The 18584-nt window shown below is 47.4% G+C and overlaps 1 protein-coding gene across 1 annotated transcript in view; it reads left to right on the top strand.

Moving 5' to 3' along the window:
* Window positions 1-18025, top strand: part of LBP (lipopolysaccharide binding protein) — a 21157-nt gene extending 3132 nt beyond the window's left edge. Inside the window, exons 2-12 of the mRNA XM_032419776.1 lie at window positions 1614-1728; window positions 2890-3018; window positions 5999-6154; window positions 6754-6817; window positions 9646-9709; window positions 11734-11825; window positions 12320-12496; window positions 13825-13884; window positions 15139-15306; window positions 16549-16616; window positions 17125-18025. Of these exons, the coding sequence (XP_032275667.1) occupies window positions 1614-1728; window positions 2890-3018; window positions 5999-6154; window positions 6754-6817; window positions 9646-9709; window positions 11734-11825; window positions 12320-12496; window positions 13825-13884; window positions 15139-15306; window positions 16549-16616; window positions 17125-17194 (1163 nt within the window). The 3' untranslated portion in view covers window positions 17195-18025. The remainder of the gene's footprint in view (window positions 1-1613; window positions 1729-2889; window positions 3019-5998; window positions 6155-6753; window positions 6818-9645; window positions 9710-11733; window positions 11826-12319; window positions 12497-13824; window positions 13885-15138; window positions 15307-16548; window positions 16617-17124) is intronic.
* Window positions 18026-18584: the final 559 nt, after the last annotated feature.

Here is an 18584-nt window from a genome sequence, read left to right as displayed (position 1 = left end):
GAGTCCATCGTCTCTCATGGTTCTTCTCCCCCTCCGATTTCCCCCCCACTTCATTCTCCCCCTCCTGCTATCTTCTTTTTTTTTTTTTTCTTAACATATATTGCATTATTTGTTTCATAGGTACAGATCTGAGATTCAACGGTCTTGCACAATTCACCGTGCTTACCAGAGCACATACCCTCCCCAGTGTCTATCACCCAGCCACCCCATCCCTCCCACCCCCCACCACTTCAGCAACCCTCAGTTTGTTTCCTGAGATTAAGAATTCCTCATATCAGTGAGGTCATATGATACATGTCTTTCTCTGTTTGACTTATTTCGCTCAGCATAATACCCTCCAGTTCCATCCACGTCGTTGCAAATGGCAAGATCTCATTCCTTTTGATGGCTGCATAATATTCCATTGTGTATATATACCTGATCTGGCAATGTCTCTTATGTATATGCCAGTTTTAGAGAATGAACAAAAATAGGACGACTTTTTGAAAAAGATGCTGAAACAAAGCGTCCGGATTCACCCATCCAGAGAGTAGGGAGCTGAGTCGTCTATACAGCACTGCCCACGGTAACTGAGCCAGGGCTCTCCTCACATTCGTGGAGCCTCAACTGCCTAATCTGTTAAATGGGGTAATAACATTTCCCCAGGTAGGGTTGTTGGGAGCAGAGGAAAGGAAATCAGGGAAGGCTTCTTGGAGGAGGTTCGGGGCGGTACAAAAGGTGAGTGGCACTTGGCGAGGGACGAGCGGTAGCATTCTGGCAGAAGGACTGGCACGGGCATTCTCTCGAGGGAGGAGTGCCAGTTGGAAAGAGAGGAGGCCCCTGGTCTTCTGTGTACACATGCGCTCCTTGAGGGCAGAATCCTGGGTCCCTCATATATCCGAACAAACAACGAGTGCTAGTAAGAGCTGTTTATATTGAAATCCTAAATCAGGCAAAATTTGCCTTTGGTTCCTTTCCACTGTGTTATTGATTGTACCATGTTCACTTAGTCAATTGGCTAGAGTTGGATATTTTGGTCCTTTCCATATTTTTAATAACATAAACCCCGCTTTGCTGTTCCAGGCCTGAGTGCCTGGCATGGGCCACGCACCAAAGCTAGGAGTGCATGTCATCCCCCTTCACCCCCTTTGTGCTCTGCAGTGATCTCCTTTAATCTTCATGCCGGCCCAGTAAAGAAAGTTCTGTTGCCATTGCCATGGAGAAGGTAAAGCTGAAGTCTTGCTCAAGGTCACCCTGCTAGAGAGATGCCGGCGCCAGGATTCTATCCCTCAAATCCCTACAGTGTCTTCTGCACAGGCTAGACGCTGGAAGGACAGAACAGAGGAGCACCCACCCACGCACACAGCACTCCTCCCCTTGTGGGGTTGCTGACAAAGACACTGTTCCCTCACCCACAAATTGGGCACCCACATAACAGCACCACATGAAATGCAGTGATGCTCCTGTTTCTCATGTCACTTGGTATGCAACAGGGGCTCAATAGTCTGTAACTGTCTTTAATGCTTATAAGGAAGTCAGCCTTTCTCCCTAGAGCAGGTGGAAGCCACTGAAGGGTTTAGAGGGGAGGCAGGCAGGCAGGCCAGGCTGACTTGCAGCTTTCTTCCTGTCCACAGTGGCCAGGGAGGGGTCAGTGGTTCTGCAGAGGGAACTGCTCAGAATCACACTGCCTGACTTCACTGGGGACTTCAAAATCAAGCCCTTTGGCCGAGGGCACTTTGAGTTCCACAGGTGAGGCTCCCTTCTGCTGGGGCCCTGAGGTGGCTGGGGGTAGGGGTGGGGCTCTGGAGGGTGGGGAGGGAGAACCCCAGGACTTCCTTGGGGCAGCGATGGGAGAGTTCCTCGCAGCACTCAGAGCGAAGTCCTGGGAGGAAATTAGGTTCCCCCATTTATTCATTCATCCAGCAAATATCAATGAAGACCTACTAGCTGTGTGACCTGAGCCTCGGTTTCCTTATCTGCAAAATGGGGATGACACTGTGAAAATCCAGGCTTCGGTCTGGCCTCGGCATGTAGTCCGGGAGGGAAGATAGACCTTAAACCTTAAATATAGTAGCCCAACTGTTAGAGCTAAGGTTTGTCCACCCAGGGGAGTCAAGGAAAACTCCCCAGAGGCGGTGGCATTTGAGCTGAGTCTTCAAAGGATCATTAGACATGGGCGGCTGATGCCAAAAAAAAAGGCATAAAACACTTGTGGAGGAGCAGGCGACGGAGGAGGGCAATTGAGTCACAGCTCAGCGCCCCCTGCCTGCCCACTACCATTGATAGCTCCACTCATGCTTTCTTTAACTCAGTCCATTAGCAAACATTTATTGAGCACTACCACGTGCCGGGCATATCAAATGGAACTCGACCACTGTTTTCCCACTGACGGCCCCACAATATGGGTCGTCTTGGTTTGCTTCTCCCAGCCCTTTGTACCTTTTCTTGGGGCCGGCCTCGGCCTTCCCTGAATCCAATCCCCACCTGGATCTCTCGAGGGAGAGGATGGCTCCAAGAAGGAGCTGCAAACCCAAAGGGGTGTGCCGACGTGCCCTACTCCAGATCCCACCCAGGATCATGACGTTCATGGGCTCTGATCCCGACGGTGTGACTTTGGGCAAATGCATCTCTATTTTCCCCTCTGTAAACAGGGAACAAGAAGAGCGCTGACCCCTCTGAGAGGCGCAGGTGACATAAAGGAGGAAACGCGCTTAGCATGGCCGCATGGTCAGCACAGAGCACGCCTCAGGCGCTCAGGAAGTGGGGGGGCCCACGCCTGCCTGGAGCCGGCTCTGCCAGCCAAGTCCCCACGGGGTGGGAGTGGGGCGCGGCGGGGGCGGGAGCAAGAGCCCCGCTGAGGCTGGAGCCAAGCTGGGGCTGACGCCGTGCTCCCCGTGTCTCTCTCCTCAGCCTGAGCATCCACAGCTGTGAGCTGCGTGGTTCTGCTCTGACGCCCCTGCCCGGCCAGGGCCTGAGTCTCACCATCTCTGACTCCTTCATCAGAGTCCAGGGCGAGTGGAAGGTGCGCAAAGCATTCGTGTAAGTGGACTCTGCTCCCAGGCTCTTGGGCCCTTGGCCTTGGCCTTTGTCCCATCCTTCTTGGGTCCAAGGTGTTCCTAGCTCATCGGAAAGGCCCCATGGTGGAGGAAAGAGCCCACAGGGGTCGGAGGCCTGGCTCTTAGTTGAGTCTCTTCCCTTCTCACGCTTCCCTGATAGGGTTGTGGGTGACCTAAATGAGAGAATTCTGTGTCTTTTTAGTTTGCTTTCCCCAGCAGCAGACCCTAAGACAAGAATTCAAGCGTAAGTACTTTATCTGGGAAATGACCTAAGGAAACATCCGCGGTGGTGGGAAAGGGAGGCAGGGAGGGAAGGAAGTCAGCTGAGCCGCCGACTGGAGCTCGCCCTCCTGGGGACCTCTGGAGACCATGCCAGCAGAGCACACCTCTGAGTTACCCCAACTCAGCCTTTATGACCCCTTCTTCCTGTTTGCCGTTGGTCAAGGGGGGCTCCCAGGGGCTCCCACGAACTCCCTAGCACTTTGAACTTTTCTCGACCTCCAGGGTCCTTGGATGGAAGGTGGGTCGTCTGCTCGAGCTGCCATACTAAAATATCACGGACTAGGTGGTTTCAACAACACTTCTGGAGATCCAAGGTCCAAGATCAAGGTGTCAGCAGGCCTAGTTTCTTCTTAGGTCTCTCTCCTTGACTTGTAAATGATGGCCCTCTCGCTGTGACCTCGCATTGTCGTCCCTCTGTGTGCATGCACCCCAGTGTCTCTCCGTGTCCTCTTCTTATAAGGGCACCAGTCAGATTGGATTCTGGCCCACCCTGATGGCCTCATTTTTTTTTAAGTTTATGTATTTAAGTAATCTGTACACCCAACGTGGGGCTCGTACTCACAACCCCGAGATCAAGAGCAGTATGCTCCACTGACTGAGCCAGCGAGGTGTCCCCCCAATCGTCTCGTTGTAATGGCATCAATTCTTTAAAGGCTCTGCCTCAAATGTAGTCACATTCGGAGGTCCTGGGGTTAAGGACTTCAACAGATGAATCTGGGTGGGGGCACAAAATTCAGCCCATAACAGGAGAGTTGACCAGTCTTTTCTGGGTGACCTGACCATATTTATACTTCTTTTTTTAAATTTTATTTTGTTATGTTAGTCACCTTACAATACATCATTAATTTTTGATGTGGTGATCCACGATCCATTGTTTTCATGTAACACCCAGTGCTCCATGCAGTACGTGCCCTCCTTAATACCCATCACCGGGCTAACCAATCCCCCCCTCCCCCTCCCCTCTAAAACCCTGTTTGTTTCTCAGAGTCCATAGTCTCTCATGGTTCATCTCTCCCTCCGATTCCGCCCCCCGCCTTCATTTTTCCCTTCCTTCTCCTAATGTCCTCCATGCTATTCCTTATGTTCCACAAATAAGTGAAACCATATGATAATTGACTTTCTCTGTTTGACTTATTTCACTTAGCATAATCTCCTCCGGTCCCATCCATGTTGATGTAAAAGTTGGGTATTCATCCTTTCTGATGGTTGAGTAATATTCCATTGTATATATGGACCACATCTTCTTTATCCATTCATCTGTTGAAGGGCATCTTCGCTCTTTCCACAGTTTGGCTATTGCGGACATTGCTGCTATGAACATTGGGGTGCATATGGCCCTTCTTTTCATAGACCTGCACTGTCCAATACAGTAACTTCTAGTCACGTGTCTTCACTGAGTACTCGAAAAATAGCTGGTACAAATTGACATCTGCTATAAGCGTGAAACACCATATTTGAAGATTCAGTACAAAAAAGAACAGAAGAAACCTCATTAGTGACATTTTGTGTCTGGCTTCTTACATTTATCCTAAGATTTTTGAGGTTCATCCACATGGTAGCATGCATTAGTCCTTTATTCCTTTTTATGGATGAGTAATATTTCATTGTGTAGATAGACCACAGTCACCCTTATTCTTTTATTTTTTTTTTTTTGAAAGGGGCAGGGTGGGGCAGAGGGAGAGAGAGAGAATCCCAAGTAGGCTCCACACCCAGCACAGAGCCCAATGCAGAGCTCGACCTCACGACCCTGAGATCATGACCGAAGCCGAAACCAAGAGTCGGACGCTTAACTGCCTGAGCCACCCAGGCACCCCTACCCTCATTTGTTTTAAAGCCTGCGTGGCATAGATGCCTATGACTTACTGAACCCGTCCCTACTAGCTGACATTTAGGTGGTTCATCACTTTTTGCTATGACCCATGCTGCTTCCATGAGCTGTCCCACTCATATATCTGGGCGGGAAGAGCTGCAGAGTAAAGCCTTAGAAGTAAAATTCCAAGATCAAAGATATGTGCGTGAGGATGGATCCCAGCAGTCTATATTCCAGAGGTCCTCTCCCCACTACAGCCCCTGGGACCTCTGTTTACCCATACCTGCTCAAACTTCAGAACTTCCATCTGACAGGTGAAAACTGGCATCATTGTTATTTTCATTTTTAATAATGTTTCATATGCTTATTTGCAATTGAACTTCCTGTTTGATATCTTTGATCCCTCTTTTTTATTTTTTTCTTTTGGGTTGTTTTGTCCTTTTCTTATTAATTTGTATGAGCTTGTTCTTTGTGTATTAAAGAAATTAGCTCTTTGGCTGGCTCACCATGCAGGGTCTTTCTTTCTTTCTTTTTTCTTTTTAACTTTGAATATGGCATTTTTTTGTTCACTGAAGTTTTAATTTTCTATGCTGTCAAGTTTATCAACCATTTCCTTTTAGCTTCCTGAGACTTGGATCCTACATAGAAAGGCTTTTGCTCACCCGTTCCCAGAAATAACTAGACCCAGGCTTTCTTCCTGATATTTTATGGTCTTATTTGTAATAAATCTTTACTTTGTAATAATTTTCCCAATTAAATTTTTATTCCAGCTCTACTTATTTTGGGGTAAGAATCGAGCTTCATATTTTACCCACAAATGGTGGCTGATCTTAGTCTAGGAATGGATGAATTCTTCTCTTATCTCCTCCAGGAGACTACACGGCTCCTTTGATGTGCAGGTCAAAGGCATTACCATTTCGGTCAACCTTGTCTTGGGCAGGGAGCCCTCTGGGAGGCCCACCGTCACTGCCCCCGGCTGCAGCAGCCACATTCGAGATGTGGAGGTGGACATATCGGGAGATTTGGGGTAAGTCACCACTGGGACACTGGCCCGCTTGACCCCTGGGTGCAGCCCGAGGCCCATCCAGCCCAAGGCCTGGCCTCTGATAAACATATATGTCCAGGTGTAATGCAGGGGCACATCACAGGCACTTGGAGGTCATTCTTTGGGGGACCCTGCTGAGATTAACAGATGCAGCTTCGAGCCAGGAATACTGGTGGGGACCACCACCAGATGAATGAAATCTGTTAGAGGAACACAAGGGCTTTTGGCCTCAGGACAGTGTGTGGACAATGTACAAGTCTTCGGGGACATATTTTTGAGCCTCAGTTTCCTTGATTAGAAATATGCGGATTCTCAAGCCTCTCCCCTAAATCTACTGAATCTGATTAGGGGCAGCAGGTGGCTGGGATGCCAGACACCCTGAATCAACGAGTGTGCTGGGAGCTGGGACTCTGCATTTTCATCCTGTCCAGGATTCTGAGACACAGCAGGGTCCCAGGATGGGGTGAGGAGGGCTCCCTTGGGGACTGGCCTGGTCAGAGGCCAGGGCCAGGCTTTCTCTGCTGCCTCACTGTCCCTGCATTCAGTGGTACACAGCTGACCGTCCACCGTTCTCTCCCTAGGTGGCTGTTGAATCTCTTCCACAACAAGATTGAGTCCAGATTCCGCAGAGTATTGGAGAGCAAGGTAGGAATGTCCAAGCTTCTGGCATCTGCTGTGTCACTCAAGGGCTAGGTGGACACCCTCACTGGCCTCTGGCCCTGGATGGCCAGGCTGACTGGCCCAGACATATTTAGGCCCAAGCCCCAGAGAGGACAAATCATTTGCCCAAGGTCATGGAGCGTGGCCAAGCTGGGGCAAAATGTAGGTCCCTGGACTCCAAGTGTGTTTAGTGAGGCAGAGAATGGTTCGATGTTCAGCCAATGGTAAAACAGCGGGAGCGAACAGAGACTCCTGCCCCTCCCCCTCCTTGACCTTGCTCACTGGCCCCCGCCCCCTAATGCCCTGCACTCCACAAGGCCAAAAAGGAAATCAGCACTTAGGTGCCTGCAGACACCAAGCAGGACAGTTGGGAAATGTGAGAACCAGATTGGAGCCCTGGTTCCTACCTGGCTGTGCTCATAAGCACATGCTCTGGAGGGGAAGGCAGCACAGAGTGTCATTTTTTCCCATTAAAAAAATGTGAAATCTCCCAAATTTTGAAATCTCTGACAAAACAAAGAGGTTTCATGTTAACAAATGCTTCACCCCAAAAATCCCATTTCTGAGGTATCACGGACCGGGAGCCGTGTCTGTAGCAGAGACTGTGCTTCGGAAGGGAGAAGGTCATGGAAGAGGAAAGAGGAACACACACCGCACGCGCGCGCGCGCACACACACTCTCCACTGAGGCCCACGGCTGGTCTTGTGCCCCTGGTGGTTGAAGTGGGAATAGCAGACAGACCCTGGAGATGGGGAGTGGCAGACTGCATTCTGTTCCTTTTCTTGTTCTGGGGTCCTGGGGTCTAGGTGAGCCTGGGAAATATGCCAGCCTCCTTCTTGAGCACCTCATTTCCATGTTGCCATGCTTTTCTCAGTAGGACATAGTATTCTTCAGCGGTGTGCATTACCTTGCTGGTGAGGAGCTGGGTCAGCATTCGAACTTCCTAGAATATGGAGCAGCTTATACCAAAGGCCTTCTAGGGGCTGGGTATCTTGGGAAAGATGGAGATCTCACTTGATCCCTGACCCTTATGGGTCTTCAGAAATTTCCTTCTTCTAGGAAAACGAAGAGCCTGGTACAGGATCTTTCAAATTCCCCACTGATGGTATCTGACCAGCAGGGCTAAGAATAACCACTTCCTGCATGTTTGCTCTCTGGGCCATATAGACTCACTGTCTTAGCCCCCTCACCCCCCAAAACTCCCTGGGAAGCACTTGGCCTTATCATTGTATCCTGTGGGTGAGGACTCAAAAGCAGGGAGAGATTCTGCAAAGGTCACACAGCCAGTGGGGGACTGGACAGGATTTGAACCCAGGCTTGTTTAACTCACCTACGACACCCTTAACCTGCCTCTCTAGGAGGTCCTGTGATGAGTCTGGGACTGAGGGCCGAAGGCCTTCCCTCCCCCATCAGGCAAGTCCCCTCAGGGGTGGGGCATCCAGGGGGGCCTTTAGGAAGATCTGATGGGCCCTTGTCTGAAGGAAAATCAATAAGAGAACAGTCTCTAGTTGAGGCCAGCAGTTTCCTGGTTCCCTTGAAATCAACCGTGACTGTCCCTCACCACTCCATTCTTTGCTTTTTGGCAACAACCTGAGACCAAACTCCTTTCCCAAAACTAAGCTGTCTGCAAAGGGAGGTTAAGATTTCACCTCTTGCCTGCCCAACCCCCAGCATAGAGCTTCCCCACACCCCCATGCCTGATTCATGTCTGCTCACCCTTTTACCTGCCCTTAAAATGCCACCTCCCATGCTCATGGAGCCCCCACCCCCCATATACCTCTCCTTCCTTATATACGTGGATCCGTCTGAGCAGAAGGTGGGGGCCGCTTAATCAAAACAACTGTGTACCGTGGGGACACACACACACATGCACGAACAAAGAAAATATTTACATGTAATTGCAAATGTTTTAAGATAAAGTAAATATAAATCCATTTGTCATATTGTGACACAGGGCCCAGAACTGTTCTTTCAAAATAGTCTCCTGATTGACATTGGACTTTGTCTTTCGCGCATGAAACATTGATTTGCTACAAATTCCAGCTCAGATTTCTTTAACCACAATGAGAATTCGAAGACATTTGCAAAGCAATCCCAGTGCCGAATCCTTCTGGATTTTTATGATTTTTTTTTCCTCCTAAGCCTTTTCTTGTGCACACCAAGAAATTTCTCTAAGCAGCTCACCTTTCCCAAGTACTTAGGTTTTCTCAGTCATATTTCATTGGTCTATGCAATAAATATTCCAAGCGATTACGAGAGCAAATATAGCCACCAGGTTTGGGAACACGCATTCCCTCATCTTGAGAAGCATGCCACTCAAGTGGCCACCACGAAGTGTGTGGGGAAACGTGGAATACGGATCCGTCCAGCCAACCTGTGAAGTGATGGTATTTGAGAAGTATCTACTAAGTACACACTTATGTATTTCTACTGACCGTCTAGTTCTGCTATTCAATTCTAAATTCTGGGGGGGCCAGCACCTCCCAAAGGAAAGTATCTTTCAGGCTGGAATTTCAGGCAGTGCGTCCAGCCAAGGTACCCTACCCAGCTGGGTAGCTGACTACCTAGCTCAGATGTCCGGCCCCAGGAAAAACTTGGAAAGGTCCGGATGGGCCCCATTGAGGTCCACATGGGGACCTGCATGTTTTTGATCATTTCTGTTTCCTGGCACATGGCACGTGATGAGCACTGATACATTTTTGTGGAATCGATCAATGGGCTAATATATGAACGACGATGACTACAGCAATTAGCACAGTGGCAGACCAAAGCTGGGGGGACCCGCTCAGGCTTTCTCCTCCTGTGTTTTTCAGATTTGCGAAATGCTCCAGAATTCAGTGACCTCAGACCTACAGCCTTATCTCCAAACTCTGCCAGGTAGGCTACTCCACCCATCCCTGGGATACTCTATTAATTTATATAAGCACATAAGCATGCCTTATAAAACATTAAATGGGACAGAAGTGTAGAAAATAATAATTTTTTTAATTTTTTATTTTTAAAGATTTTATTTATTTGAGAGAGAGAGAGCACAGAGAGAGAGGCAGAGGGAGAAACAGACTCCCCACTGAGCAGGGAGCCTGATGCGGGGCTCGATCCCAGGACCCTGGGATCATGACCTGAGCTGAAGGCAGATGCTTAACCGACTAAGTTACCCAGGTGCCCCAAAGGTAATAATTTTTAAGTATCCCTTCCTCCCCAAATTTTCTTCCAAGAGGTAACCTCTGTTTGGGGTGTCACCCCTCAGATATTTTCTTTTGTATATAAAAATATAAATATACATGATCATTCAAACATGCATTCATTATATATTCCTTTCGTTCATGAATACATGTGTATGTGCCAAGTTATGAACATATATCAGTCTACACATAGTAGACATTGTTTCTTTTGTAACTTACATACCTTGGACATCTTTCTATATTAGCACACATAAATTTATCTCATTTTTAAAAAACTTTTTGGGGCACCTGGGTGACTCAGTCGGTTAAGCGTCTGCCTTTGGCTCAGGTCACGATCCCAGGGTCGTGGGATCAAGCCCCGTATCAGACTCCCTGCTCAGCGAGGGGTCTGCTTCTCCCTCTCCCTCTGCCATTCTCCCTGCTCTTTCTCTCTCTCAATAAATAAATCTTAAAAAAAAAAAAACTTTTTGTGGAGGTTTATAGAGAGAGAAAAGTGTTCAAGTCATAAGTGAACAGCTTAAAGAATTTTGCCAAACTGAGCACGTCCCCGCTCCCAGAGCAGGAAACAGAACATGATGGGGCTTTCAGAACCCTTCCCAGCTCCTGCCCCTGCCCCCCGCTGAAGGAAAACCACTATCCCAACTTCTCCCAGCAAAGATTAGTTTTGCACTCTGTACGCGAATGGCACCACGTAGTATTTCGAGTCCTCTATCAAGAGCAGAAGGTTTTCTTTGCTCAACTTTAAAAGATGAAGTTGATCCATACTGCTGCGCAGAGAGAGTTCATTCATTCTCCTTGCTGGGTGCCGCTCCACGGTGTGGTGTCCCTCCCTTTGTTTATCCATTCTGCTGTTGAAGCCCATTTGGGGAGTTTCACTTTGGAGCCATTATGGGTGGTGCTGCTATGAATATTCTAGTACATATGGACACATGTCTTTGGGTATATACCTAGGAGAGCGACTGCAGGCTCATGTAGGAGACGTAGGTTCTGCATTATCGGATCCTTCCAGTGTTCCAAAATGATTGCCACAGGCTTGGTTTTAGTAGCTGTGTAGTGTTCCATCCTATGGATGTGTCTGAGGTATTCTGTGAGGCCTTGGCCCCCGGGCCTTACCCTCACTTGTTGGCAGCTGTCTTTCAGGGGAGGCCCAGGCAGCCACAGACAACCTAGTGCATGAGACACAGGACTTTCATTCCCCTAGGGCTTTGGAGGGCAGTTTCTGGGCCCTCTGGACATGGCCTGACCTTCCTGGTTATTTGGTCTGTGTTGATAGGAGGCCAGTTTCCCTGAAGATCAAGGCCTCAGTTGGAAACTGGGGAACAATTCGCTTGATTGGAGAATTCTCCCCATTCTGTGGCTTCTTTGGCATGAAGCTCCAGGTGTGGAGGGGCTGCGAGAACTGGGCTCCTCCTGCCCTCAGATGTGTGTGTGTGTGTGTGTGTGTGTGTGTGAGAGAGAGAGAGAGAGAGAGAGAGAGAGACCTTAGAACCCACTCAGGCTCCAGGCGGAGCATACCACCCCCTTCATGGCTAACCCACCAGTGGGACAATAGAACCATGTCCTCTCTTTCTTGGAGGAGCAGCTCTTTGCTCCGGGGCTGGGCTGGGTAGAAGGTCTTGAGGCAGAGGGGCAGGGGGCCTTGAAGAACGTGACAAGCATGTGGATCAGTCAGAGCGCCCATCACCTGGCTCCTAATCCTGCCCCTCTCCTGGTTCACAGTCAAAACAAAGATCGACAGTTTCGCTGGTATTGATTACAGTTTAATGGAAGCCCCTCGGGCAACAGCCCAAATGCTGGACGTGATGTTTAAGGTGAGAGTCCTAGAGCAGGGGCGTGGGTAGGCTCGGCCCCAGCGTAGCATATCCTCATGGCCAGCCCTTACTTGGGGCCTCCCATCTTTCTGGCTTCAGGTCTGTCCTCATCTCCCCAGGGGTTCCAGCTGTGTTGAGGGCAGGACCATATGGAGTGGTGGGGATCAGGGCTCCAACAGTTGTCTTACAAGCCTTCAGCCTTGAAACCCACCCTCTTCCCCTCCTTCCTCTTGACCACCATGCAAGTGAGGTCAATCAGAACTGAGCTAGGCGGTGCAGAGGGTACTATGGGTTAAAATGCCAAAGTTGGGGAGCTTTTCATTTACAGATTCTGGACACACAACACTTTGACCCAAAGGAAAATACCTTTAATGGTAGTTTCAGACAGTGACTTGTCAGTGCCCCCAGCTCGTATATAAACAACTGCCTAGCTCAGATGTCCAGTGCTGGGGTAGACTTTGAAAAGTTCAAATGCATCCTATTTCTCTCTCCAGGGTGAAATTTTTAACCGTGATCACTATTCCCCAGTCAGCTTCCTTGCTCCTGTCATGAGCCTTCCTGAGCAATACAACCGAATGGTCTACTTTGCCATCTCTGATTATGTCTTCAACACAGCCAGCATGGTTTATCATGAGGCAGGATTCCTGAATTTCTCCATCACAGATGACATGGTGAGGATGGTGGCAGAATGGCACTCACAAATGACAGGGTAACCTGTCCTTCTTCCATCTTTCCTTCCCACCTCGTTTACATCAATGAAATAGGAAGTTACTGAGAAGAAAGATTCAGACAAGGAAATACATAAATTAGCACAATTTCCCTTTTCACTTTGGCTGCCAGGAAGCTCGAGTCAAAATCCTTTCTCCCTTAGAACTGTGAAAGATTATGACTTCCCTGTCTGGATTTTACTTTTGCCCCCATCTAGACCTGTTGTTCTAATTCATATTTTCTCTCCTGCTTGGTTTGTAGAGGTTTAAAAAAAAAAAACTTTAAAAAATTTAGTAAATGAGGCAGGATAATAGATACACTAATAAATGCATAAAGTTATATTGAATAGAAAATTAAGACCAAGTTAAAAGTAAAGCACAGTTATAACACCGTGCCCATAAGTTGATTTTTTTTTTAAATGAAAAATTCTATTTGAGAGCTTCCTTGTAGCCAAAGTAGAAAAGGTCCATGATTTAGCAATTCGTGGTGAAAGGAGAGACAAGGTCTTCCTAGGACTTACCTCTGACACAAGTGTTTCAAATGGGGCTTTGTATAAGGAATATTAAATTTTATAGTGGATCGCATCTTTAATAATTCTCAAGTTTCTTTAAAATTTCTGGGTTTCAGAAGATTATTTCTTGTAGCTTTTTGTAAAGCTGAGGCCTCGTGAACAATGTCAGGATGATGAGGGACACACAGCGCAGCCCCACTTGGATGGTCCAGCTGGCTCTGATAATAGATGGGGGCCCGTCTAGTGGGTGGGTGGGGTGGCTTGTGGTCTTTTGGGTGATTTCTCACCCTTGCACAGGCCTTTTGCTTCTATTATCATGTTTGAGTAAGGCACCCCGCCTGTGGTGCTGTCCTTTCTTTTAGTGGATTGGTCGGAATAGCTGTGTTTTATAACAGCTATGCGCTGGGCCCTGTGTAGGCGCTGTGTTTACCCCACCCCATTTAGCCCTCACGATGACCTGATAGGCTCAGAGAGGTGAAGGGACTGGCCTGTGACCACACGGGAACAAAGCCAGGAGCCATACCTAGGTCCTTATGTCTACAAATCTCACCCTCACGGACCCTCTGAGTGTGTCCCACATGTCACCTATGTGCCAAGGAGAGCAGCCGGGACCCTGGCAACTGGTGCTTGCGGTGAGTGCTGGGCAGGCATCTCGCTGTTGCTATGGCAACCCAGGTAGTCAAAGAAGCTGCAGTCTTGAACATCCCCCCCCACCTCCCCATCTTCCTCAGACCTTCAGTTCCGGCGGGAGCACCCTAAAACTTTGTGTCTCTGCTGCAGGTTCCCCCGGGCTCTAACATCCGGCTGACCACCAAGTCCTTCCGCCCCTTCGTCCCCAGGGTAAGCCTTCCCTCAGACCTTGGCAGGAGCAGGCCAAGCCCACGAGCCTCCAGGGGTTTCCCTTTAAAACCACAGAGCTACTCTCAGCTTAACTAAGAGTCAGAAGGCCGGCAGTGAGACCCCCAGGGAGGGCAGAGCCTTCATTCTGCCGGCTTCGGGGCCCCTTCTCTCCAAAGCCCAACAACAGAGGCCTGAGCCCTGTGTCTCTGGGACCCTGGGTTGCCCAGTCTTTTGCCGACGGTATCTGAAAATCCCAAGGAATGCCAACATGTCCCCTCAAATACACCTTAGTTAATAACATCAGACAATTACAGAGGGCACACTAGGGACCAGGCACTGTTCTTGGTGCTTTAAAAATTATGTTTTGACCAGATAATAAATTCTCATGGTTCAACATCCAAAAGACATAAAAGGTTCTAGAGTGGAAAATTTCCCATCCACTCCTGGCCCCTAAGCACCCAGTTCCCATCCAGAGCCTACCTCCTTCTGGGGATATTCTATGTATATGCCAACAAATGCTGTGAATCTTTTCCATTTTTGTACACAAATGGGGGCATATCATACACACCATTTTGTACCTTACTTTTTTGCCTCGCTGTTCCGGGAGATCATTCTGCAGAGGTAGAAAAGGAGCTTCCTCACTCATGTTCTCATGGGCATCCGGCCTGCCATCATATGGACTCACCATAGCTGGTTTAACCCGTCTCCCAGGAAGGACCTGGGGTTGTTTCCAGCAGTTGCTACAGCAACTCTGTCATCACAGGGCTAAGCTCCTCATTCAATCCCACAGAAATCCACTGTCCTCTCCCCCACCTCCCCAGTCCCCTCCGAGGCGCAGCTCAGACAGGCAGTCATGTCGAACATCCAAGGCTTGACAATACTCATCCTGCCCTTTGATTCAGCAAATCCATTTCTAGGAATGTACCCCTCCCCCCAACAGCCAAGGGTATTCACAGGGATGATCATTATAAGGGCAAAACCTTGGAGACCACCTGATGCTCACTGTGGCTAGATCAGTTACAGTACCCGTGCCCGATGGAACCCAATGCAGCCGTGAAGTACATATAGACTCCAGATGTCTGACAGGGCAAGATAAGATCTCCAGGTGCACCATTAAGAGAAAAAGGAACAGAGCATTTTGTGAAAATAACATCAATCAAAAAGCATTCTCGGCTTTCTCTGACTCCCTCGGGATCCCCCTGGCAAACCTGCATATTTCCTTCTCTTGACATAATATCCTCATTCTGCCCCCAGTTAGCCAGACTGTACCCCAACATGAACTTGGAGCTCCAGGGAGCAATGGCCTCTGCCCCATTCCTGAACTTCAGCCCTGGGAATCTGTCCTTGACTCCCCTGATGGAGATTGAAGCCTTTGTGCTCCTGCCCAGCTCTGCCAAGGAGCCTGTCTTCCAGCTTGTTGTGGTAAGGCTCAAAGCCTTTGCAAATGCTGTTCCGTTTCTCTGCATGCTCTCCCCCTTTCCTTCAGATCTCAACTTCAATATCACTTCCTCAAGGAGGACTTTTTTGATTGCCTCTTACCACCTTAGGCCCCCTGTCATTTTTTTTTTCTTAAAGCACCCTATTGTTTTTCGGCATAGCATTTATTATAAAGATACCTATGTAGCTGTTTGCAGGTTTATTTGCTTAATGTATGTATCTCCCACTAAGCGAGATGGGGCTATTTTTGGGAGGAAGGCATCAGGGTCTTTGACTTGTTTGCTCTGCATCTGTATCTGACCCATGAAGACTACACTTCCCAGGCTCCCCTGGACTTTGACTTCTAACCAAGTCAGCCAATGGAAAACACTGTCAAGAGACTAGAGGGCGGGAGGAAGGAAGAAGCCGAATATTTCTTCCTCTGTCTTTGTCCTGGACAGAGGCTCAGGCAGTGAGTGTGTCTCTTCCATGGTGGTTCCCATAACCCTAGTCCCTACTTCTGTTCTTCCAGTCCTGGGGTGGAAGCAGCTTCCTACCTCTGCTAGTCTCTAAGTTGCCCCTCTAGCTCCCTTTGGCTTCTTGGCAATTCCATCACTTGTGTAACCAGTTCCCTATATTAAAGTCCCTCTGAGTTAAATATTGAGAGAGATCTCTCTCAATAAACCCTAAGAGCAAAGGGATTCTGAGTCCTTTGGGGTTCCTGCTCACTGGATGGAGAACTTCGCTCTCTTGTTTCAGGGTTGCAACTCAACAAGACAAATTTCTGGAAGGGTAATTGCTCCTAGATGCTATATCTGCAGTTTGATTTTGTTTGTTATTGTTGTCGAATTTGTTGTTATTAATATATTATAAATTAAAACAAAATATTATTAATATTATTTTTATTATTATCACCCCTAGGACTGACTCTTAGCCCTGAGATAGCTAGAAACGATGCCTTTAGAGATCTCCAGGGATAGGCACTCTACACCTCTTGATAGTCTGTCTATTCAAAGTTCAATCACTATCATAGTCAGAAACTTAAGGTAAAAAGTGTTCAAATCCAAGTTCAAACACGTATTGAGTACCTATGATGAGCCTTCTGGGAGTCCACAGTCTAGTGAACAAGTTCCTGCTTTAACTAACTGAGTTGTTTGTTTAAAGGAAACAGCTGGTCCTAATAGTTATCATTCCTATACATGACAGCCTTTCTCATCTAAACCAGTTTTCTTCTACTGGAATTTCCAGGCTACTAATATATCTGCCATGTTGACCTTCAACACCAGCAAGATCACTGGGTTCCTGAAACCAGGAAAGTAAGTCAGCCTCCTGCCCACATGGAGGCACTAAACTGGGTTCCTTCCATCTGGACACTGTAGCTGATTTTCTGTAGCTGGGGGTAGGGATGTGAGTAGATCTTCTTCTCGATGTTAGGGGCTGCCATTAGGGAAGGAAACTTAAATTTTACCTCAGTTGGCCCAATTCTTTTCCCCCACTAGTCCTGCCTCCACAAACTTCCTTTCCACCTAATCCCCATAACTTCCAAATTTCTAAAGAATTTATTAATACTGATTTTTCTTAATCTGTACATTTTCGACATCAGCTATATTGACTTTCTGACATACACTACCCACCTCCCCTCTGTGAGTCTTCCCAATAAGGTTGTATCACTGGTTTTGGGTCTTAAACGTCTTTTCCAGTCCCATCCCTACGTTGGCTCTGTGTCTTCTCAAGCCAGTACCTCCTTTCTGGGGACCCCTACATTGCTTAGGTTTGCCATGGGCATTATGCCCCCATCTCTGAATCTTCTCTGATTCATTATAGGATACAAGTGGAGCTGAAAGAGTCTAAAGTTGGAGTGTTCAATGTAAGTTATCATTGTTTTTATTTATGAAGTGATTAAGGTATTAACTAATTTAGTATATTTACTAAGCAATGCTATAGCACCTATAGGAGAAAATAGAAAAATGAAAAGGCTACTCTCTGCTGTAGAAAAGTGTAGAAGTTCTCGAGGACATGATACACAGGGCCAAGGAACAGTTACATCCCAATAGAAGATAAGATATAATTAAATTGTCTGTTGGACAGAATTCTTTTAACAACAAGAATAGAAAACCAATTAAAAGTGTCTTAAGCCAACACGAGGAATTCATAGGGTCATAAAACTAAAAAACAAATTAAAAAAGAGGTTTCAGGCATAACTGGATCTAGGTGCTCAAATTAGTGCATCAAGAATCTCTCCCCATCTCTCCCTTCTGCTTTCATCTGTGTTGGCTTCATCCTCAGACAGGTTTTTCCCACTGGTGGAAAACCTCAAAATTTTGTAGTTTAATTTTTTTTAAAAATCCAGATGCTAGCTCTCTTTAGGTGAATCTGAGTCATGTGTCCATTCTTTAGCCAATCACTGTGGTTAAAAATTGGACAAGGCCAATTGACCAAACATGGGTTTCATATACACTCCTGGAGCCAGGACGTGTAGTCTGAAACCATATGGACTGAGATTGGAAAAGAGGGTTCTCCAGGGGAAAATAGGGACTCTGTTATTAAAACAAGAGGAATTAATTGCTGGGCAGGCTGAACCAAGAGGTGATTTCCACAAGGAGGAACAAGTGGCAAAATGGATGGCCCCATATTGAAGTAAGAAAGACAGTGGGAAAATCAATGTGGGCTGATGTGATCAGGGAGAGATTTCTTTTTTTTTTTTACATTTTTTAAATTTTATTATGTTATGTTAATCACCATACATTACATCATTAGTTTTTGATGTAGTGTTCCATGATTCATTATTTGCATATAACACCCAGTGCTCCATGCAGAATGTGCCCTCTTTAATACCCATCACCAGGCTAACCCATCCCCCCCCCCCCAGAACCCTCAGTTTGTTTCTCAGAGTCCATAGTCTCTCATGGTTCGTCTCCCCCTCCGATTTCCCCCCCTTCATTTTTTTTAAAAAATTTTTTTATTGTTATGTTAATCCCCATACATTACATCATTAGTTTTAGATATCGTGTTCCATGATTCATTGTTTGTGCATAACACCCAGTGCTCCATGCAGAACGTGCCCTCCTCAATACCCATCACCAGGCTAACCCATCCTCCCAGCCCCCTCCCCTCTAGAACCCTCAGTTTGTTTTTCAGAGACCATCGTCTCTCATGGTTCTTCTCCCCCTCTGATTTCCCCCCCTTCATTCTTCCCCTCCTGCTACATTCTTCTTCTTCTTTTTTTCTTTCTTAACGTATATTGCATTATTTGTTTCAGAGGTACAGATCTGAGATTCAACAGT

This window comes from Phoca vitulina, unplaced genomic scaffold (assembly GCF_004348235.1).
Source record: "Phoca vitulina isolate PV1807 unplaced genomic scaffold, GSC_HSeal_1.0 scaffold22, whole genome shotgun sequence".
NCBI classification, from domain to species: Eukaryota; Metazoa; Chordata; class Mammalia; order Carnivora; family Phocidae; genus Phoca; species Phoca vitulina.
Note: the sequence above shows the minus strand (reverse complement) of the source record. Positions and strands in the feature narration are given on the sequence as shown.